This window comes from Rhododendron vialii, chromosome 9a (assembly GCF_030253575.1).
Source record: "Rhododendron vialii isolate Sample 1 chromosome 9a, ASM3025357v1".
Taxonomy (NCBI): domain Eukaryota; kingdom Viridiplantae; phylum Streptophyta; class Magnoliopsida; order Ericales; family Ericaceae; genus Rhododendron; species Rhododendron vialii.
The window spans coordinates 28,487,897-28,494,873 of record NC_080565.1 but is presented as its reverse complement, the minus strand read 5'-3'; the positions used below and the strand labels follow the sequence as shown (position 1 = coordinate 28,494,873).

At 38.7% G+C, this 6,977-nt stretch overlaps 1 protein-coding gene across 1 annotated transcript; it reads right to left on the bottom strand.

Moving 5' to 3' along the window:
• Positions 1-3,786: 3,786 nt before the first annotated feature.
• On the bottom strand, positions 3,787-6,738 carry LOC131301422 (uncharacterized). Its single transcript, XM_058327717.1, has 5 exons — positions 6,281-6,738; positions 5,948-6,051; positions 5,524-5,695; positions 5,290-5,412; positions 3,787-4,874 (listed from the first exon to the last, which is right to left on the bottom strand). Exons 1-5 carry the CDS (start codon positions 6,470-6,472, stop codon positions 4,116-4,118), a joined length of 1,350 nt encoding a protein of 449 aa, XP_058183700.1. The 5' UTR covers positions 6,473-6,738; the 3' UTR covers positions 3,787-4,115.
• Between the last annotated feature and the right edge of the window lie 239 nt (positions 6,739-6,977).

The window sequence follows — 6,977 nt, the reverse complement described above, 5'->3', positions numbered from 1 at the left end:
ATCCTATTTATTTATGTTTTGTAAGAATTCATTCCGTCATTTCTTCATATTTATGTTTTCATTCTCTTAGTGTGTGAATTACATATCTTACCCTTTTCCCTATGATATACATATATTATGTTATATTGCTTTCCTAATTTAGTAGGATTGGATTGGATTATTTTTCTAATTAAGTGGAATTTGATAATTTAGATATGTTTGATACTTCTTTTTTTTTTTTTAATCATGAAATGTATTTGAAGAATCAATTTTATTAAGAATATGACATGATAAATTGACCACATCTTTGCATGTTTTTTTCATTCTTCGAGTTGGCCAACCAAATAACAAAAAGTCATATTTTCCATTGATCTTATTACATGAAACATGGCTAAATTACTATAAAAAAGAAAAAGAAATAACATGACATACTCAAACCATTACATAGTTAAATGGTTAAATTACCATGATATTACATGGTTAAATTACCATGATAATTACAGCTTGAACACGATAAATATCCCATGATTCGAATAAATATTTCATGGTAAACGGTTCAAATATGGTTAAATTACCATCAAAACGGGTTATCTTGATCAACACTTCATGGTTAAATTACCATGTCGATTTCAACATTTCATGACGATTCATATACCGACAGGAACCCAACTTTCAAAAAAATCCATCTCGTTACAAGGAAAAATAATGCCTATTTGATTTCCAAGAAAAGGAACTTAACATTGACAATACCAATCAGAAACCCACAAGGATGTGGAGATCGTCGATGCTCTGAGATCATGCAGATCATGGACTCTGTCTTTGTTGCCATCTTTGTCGTCCCAATCAAGTTTGGACTGTGGCCATTGAGCTCGAGTTCGGACGTTTGACATCGGTCATCGGTAGACATGCGACTAGTAGTGGTGACGAAGGCGATAGAATCGATAGTGGCTTTCCAGTCGGCATCTTTGTCTTCCTCCCACTGTTGTTGCTACCAACACTGCTACTCCGCTGACGTGGATGCAGCATTCAAGGACGTGGATGCCGAGCGACGAGGATGGGGATGTGGAGGACGTCGATGTGGGGTGAAGTGCATGCGTTGATTTTCTTCACTGAACGTTGAAATAATGGAGAACTGGTTGTATTGTCTTCTTCTCCATCTTCTCCATCGTTTTTTGTTATATTGAACAACTATGGAGGATTTGAAACGGGTCTTGGCAGGGGGACAGCGACGGCAGTGGAACATGTTCGTATGGTTTGTGGACAGGAGGATGGCAAGAATAATGGAGGAGGATGGTGAGAATGATGGAGTTGGATTGTGGGTTATGGGACCAATCCCGTGAATTAGGTGCAGATTAGGTGCATATTCTAGTAATGGAGATATGAATCCGTTTGTTGCCGGATTTGTGCAGTAAATTATATCTCATAATCACCTTTGGGACCTCCAACTTTAGGATTCCATCCCAAAATTCAATGCATATATATGGTATTAAGTTTTCACGGAAATAATGAAAAAGGGCACTTCCGGAATTAAAAAAGAGTGATGATGAAAACGTAAATGCCAAAATTGAGCAGGATGAAAACTTAAAGAAAGTGAGTTCTGAGGATGATTCTTTAAGTATCCCTTTATACTTTTATTGCAGGAGAAAATTTTTTTAACAATGAAGCTGTGAATAGTTGTTTAACTTTTCTTCAAAATTTTTTTTTTAAAATTTGGACCGTCCAAAATATTTTGGGATTGTCGCGATTTGTTGCTGCTGCTGTAAAAAACTTATCTCTCTTCTTGCAAATTTTACAAAGAGAGTTACTTTTCACACCCCGTATTTACAATGCACATTTTCTTTTTTCTTTTTATCCATATGAATTTATATAGATAAAAAGAAAGTGAAAATCACTACCTTTTATGAAATCCCCTATATATTTTTCTTTTTACTTCATCCTGAATGGCTGAACTGTCAATTGTATTTATTTCGTCCTGATCATATTATTTAGGTCTCGATCCCTATTTATAGCATCACCAACTTCAGCTTCAAATGTGGGGAAGTTAAATTTTTTTGAACGTGACAATTTAACGTGTTAGAATTTGGCATTTCTAAAATACCCACACTAATCAACATGCCAATTTTTTTATTCAAGTATGTTTTCACTTTAATTTTATGTTTTGGGAGTAAAGTAAACTTTTGAAATCAAATGTCAAATTCGACACGAGAGATGAGATGTCAAATGAAACATTTTTTTTGATTATTCTGTATGTTGGTTGTTTTCAAGAGAACACGAAAAAACAGGAAGCCACATCCTAAACTAATATTCTGATTGGAATTTTAGGATAAGACAGGAAAAGTACCCAAGGGACGAATAGTAGTAGTTAAGTTAGTTATTTTCCTTTGTTTGGGTTTGCAAAGAAGGGAGAGCAACAAGCAGGGTTGAGGGAGAATACCAAGCTACAAGAGAAGCTTGATGAACCAAAAAAGAGAGCAATTGGCAAGGTTGAGGAGGTATTTCCTTTACAGCATCCTATTTGAGTATTTGTATTTGTTGTGAAATACCTTTTAATTATTGTTTTTCTTCTTGTTGTGTTTTAACCTTCATATTAATCTAGATGTATCTATAGCTTCATGGGTCCTTCAATGAGAAAAGAAAAACTAAGTTTTTTATTTGTGTGGGGAGTATATACTCTTTCGATGCAGAGTTCAGAGCTTTCCAGTCAAATTTGAACTTGAAAAAGGTAGTACATCCAAAGGAAGCCAATTTGACGAAAGGAGGTATATGGAATCATCATAAGAGCATGTTCAAAGATATGGGTTGATATACCTTAAACTCACATGTTAGACTTGTCTTACGTTGCTCATCTAAATCACTCAAACTTGGTTAATAAAATTTAGAGGTTACTTCATCTATAGCCAATTGGTTTTAGGTTGGAACCTTCCAAGAAATCTAACATGGTATCAGAGCTAGGTCTTGGGTAACCTCATATCGTGTGGTCAAGTCTCCGTCGCCTGAGTCAACTCATCAATTCATACCTTCACGTGCATCCGGGCTGCATGTGAGGGGTCGCCCGAGTCAAATCTCTTGGTTTTCTTAATTTGTACCTCCACGTGCATCCGGGCTGCACGCGAGGGGGAGTGTTAGACTTGTCCTACATTGCTCATCTAAACCACCAAAGCTTGGTTAATAAAATCTAGAGGTTACTCCACTTATTGCCAATTGGTTTTAGGTTGAAACCCTCCAAGAAATCTAACATCACCAAAGGATCTCAAAGAATTTAAGGGTTCTCCATTGTTTGCATTCTTGATGCTTCTGCTTGGCTAGAAATGTTTCTACTTATTTGTGTTAAAATTTACAGGAGTAACTTGGTATTGCATACGAGGAAGATGGTTGTGTGAGCGAGCAGTCGTTCTTTGATCTGATGCAACATACGAAGAAACGAGCTAGGGGGTAGGGAGACTTATGGTAATCAACTATTTATTGCATTCGAAGCACATGTGTACTTGCCAAACTTGCGATTGCCATGGATCGAGGTTATAAATCTAAGACGTATGTTTGTAGATCCTGTACGTTTTCCTGATTAGGTCTGTGCTCCCTAGTCCTAGTAAATTTACTGTTGGGAGATGTTTCTAGCCTATACTTGCTTTTATATGATGCATGATTTCTCTCTTGGATCTGCTCAGTCCGGGTATGGATGTTATGATGTGAAATCCAAGAGACTCGATGTATCCTTCAATATTTTCTTTCATGGGGTTGCTTCATTTTTTCCTTAAAAATTTATCTTTGCCGCGATGTTGTAACATAGTTCAGACCAATCCTAATTCCTACAGTAAAACAGTTCACATTTCTGCTAAAATAGTTCCCAGACGTATATCAGAAGGTGTTACAAAATCTCTCAAACCTGAACAAGTATGATACACCTATATTTATTGTAAAAACAAAAAGCTCTCACATCTACAAGCATAACAATAGCTCAACATTTCTGCAGATAATATTGTCAAAAAAATCAACAAAACAAGTTATAAGTGTGTATATGAAAGCCTGCTCGATGAATGCAACCGGATTATATAGTTTCTCTCAGTGGTCCTTGCAGAGATTGGCCTCCCCTCCGCATTGAAACACTCCTGGATACTTCAGCAAACATGCTTCAGCCTTCAGGATTGCCAGGCCCTGAGTCTTGCCTTCAGGCCAGCTCTAAATCCTACACGGACCTTCTTTTCAGATTGATCGAGCTTTGCGCCATTTCTTTCAGAAAGATCGTCATCCATAACCGTATCAGATTTTTTCGAAACCAAACCTTCTTCATTCATAGGAGAACCGGGAGGCTTCATCTCCGAACCAAATTCTTGGTTCCCTGATAAGAGCACTCCTTTTTCATGTCCGGTCTCTTTGCCGCTCTCACCAGACTCATTCTCCGCTGGCCTTATCTCCCCAACTACCTCCATAGGCATTCTACTTCCCTCCAACACATCCGAATCTGAACTTAAACCCGACATCCCTCTTTCCATCTCTTCTTCAGCTCTATTTTTACCACGAATCTCCTCGTCTTCAGATTCAGAACGGTAGTTCCCAATAACATCAACTTTCCCAAATCCAATTCCAACATTTTGATCGTCCATCCTTCCCGAATTGTTCTCCTCAGTGGTTTGAAGTTTTGATTCAGTTCCTTCATGCTCATCAGTCGCCTTTCTCTTTCCAGAAACAAAACCATTCTGGTCATTAGGGTCATGGGGTCCAGACTTAGAGAGTTCCACCGCTGCCCTTGCCGCTGCTGCAGCATTAGCTGCCGATTTAAAAGCTGCTTGCGCTGCATCAGCTACGTCTTTGTATTTTCTCGGTGCTTTCACTGAATCTGAAAAACTCTCCATTTTTTCCATCACTTCCTGCTGTTTGCGTTCTTTCTCCAATTTTCCCTGCAATTGTCACCGAGGGCTGGCATGTCAAGAAAGGTTCAAAATTTTATTTCACTAAGTTGTTTCGGTTAGCTAGGAAAAGGAAACATTTCATAAACCTAGCCAGAACATAATAGAAATGTCAAAAAGAACACGCGTAGGTATGACATCTCCGTTATTGGTGTCAAAACAACTCAACATTTGGTATTTTTCGTACAGTTTCGACTAGTATCAAAGCATTTCGGTAAGTGGCGGTAGAACCATTGGAATTTCATCACTCCACAATTCTTTTGTTCTGTCTCCTACGAACCAGAAAGTTTTTTTTGCCGTACGCGTTCCTTAATGTCACGAGAGAGGTGTCTGTGTCTATAACAGCAATCTTATCAAAATTCTCCCAAATCGTGGAGTTAGATATGTGTTGATCGAGAATATATACCTCTGTGGTCATGGAAGAAGCTTCCTCAAACTGCAAAACAATGTTGTTTTCGGAAGCAATTTCCTTGAGCACCTTCAATTTGTTTTCCAAAATTGGCTGTCTGGTTGACAGCTTTTGTATCACCTACAAACGCATAGACGAATCGATAACGCGTTTAGAAAAAACAACATCCTGTCAATTCTTAATAACCGGAAACCAAATATTAAGATCGAAAATGGCGGGTTGTTTGAATACCTTAGGATTCACCCCGCAATTGTTGCGTAACTCGGTGGCACGAGCCACGAACTCCTTCCCGTATCGAGACGTGAAGATCGCTCGCATCTCTTGAAGCTCTGGAAATTCACCACACCTCGTGGATGCATACAACATGCTTGCTACTGCCTCCTTCAGCTCGTCCGGACATTCTCTACATGAAATCAACATGTCAGTAAACCCCCCCAAAACAAATTAAAGAAGTCAATTGAATTCATTGATTGAAACAAAAAGTCTGTAAACACGAATTTTAAACATAATTCGGATGTGTTTGGAACCGTTCGATGCATGTAGACCATCTGTATTGAATGGCTCTAGACACAGTTATTGTGTTTGAATTGGTGTTTGTAGCATTACTCTTGATTAAATAAACAAATTAAGGTACAGACTAGAGAAAGAAACTAACCTTTCGTGTTCGATGAGGTTGATCCTCTCTGCCATCAAATGACAATAGCCTTCCATCACAACAAATACATCCAACATATTCTGCTCCTTGAAAACTTGCTCAACCTGTCAAAAAAAAAAAAAAAAACTAAATGAATCAAAGGAAAAAAGGCGAACGAAGTAGTTTTTTATTTTTATAACTCAGGTGTCCGGGCTAGTTTACGCGCATGATCAACAAATTTAAGCATGAAACTGGATCGAAAATCGGATCTTGTACTAATTATTATTCCTTTCACTAGTAGTTTGACCGACCAAAACAAAACACGGGCATTGATCGAGTTAGAGAATTAATTACCCGAAGGAGAGCTCGATCATGTTGGCCGAGTTTGAGGATGTGGACGACGTCGGACTGGGCGATGTTGCAGCGGGCGCCGCGCTGGTTGCGGAGGACGGCGATCCGGGAAACGGAGAGGTTGAGGAGGGCGCTGAATTTGGAGGCGTTGAAGCTCTTCCCACGCATACCGTCAAACGGTTTCCCCATGCCCATGCCCAGCTGCTTCTTTTTCTTTTACTACTTAATTCTTGTTTGATGAGTACTGTGCCTTGTTAATAGAGCTGTTTACTGAAGACAAAGGGAACAAACAAACGAGCCTTTGCTCGCTAGCACCTTTATCATGATATGACGATTGTGTGCGGTGGGTGTGAATTTTATTCGTGGTTTTAATTACGTGTGAGAGGGGCCGGGATGGATTGCTTATGAGCTAAGTCTGTTGAAATTGATAGAGAAGAAGAAGAAGAAGAAGGCAGTAATGTAATTGTAATATAGTCAAATGTGGGGACAAACAGCGTGAAAGGGAAAAACGCGGTTGGGGAAGCGAAGGCTGAAGACCACGCAGCTGGGTCCATCTCATCTGGCCTTTTGCTACCTGGAGTAATAATCTCAACAAACATATTAGGGGTGTTTGGCCGGAGCCTATTTTTTTGGCTTTTCATTTTTATTTTTTTGGTTTTTTTGATTTTTGAATTATGGTCAGAATGCATTTTGAATCTGG

Excerpts from the sequence above, each read along its gene's own strand:
- LOC131301422 (XM_058327717.1), bottom strand. The coding sequence starts at position 6,472 with ATGGGCATGGGGAAACCGTTTGACGGTATGCGTGGGAAGAGCTTCAAC. Across the intron at positions 5,413-5,523 it reads ATTGCGGGGTGAATCCTAAG|GTGATACAAAAGCTGTCAAC; the intron begins GTATTCAAACAA and ends ATGCGTTTGTAG. Across the intron at positions 4,875-5,289 it reads CTTCTTCCATGACCACAGAG|GGAAAATTGGAGAAAGAACG; the intron begins GTATATATTCTC and ends TGACAATTGCAG.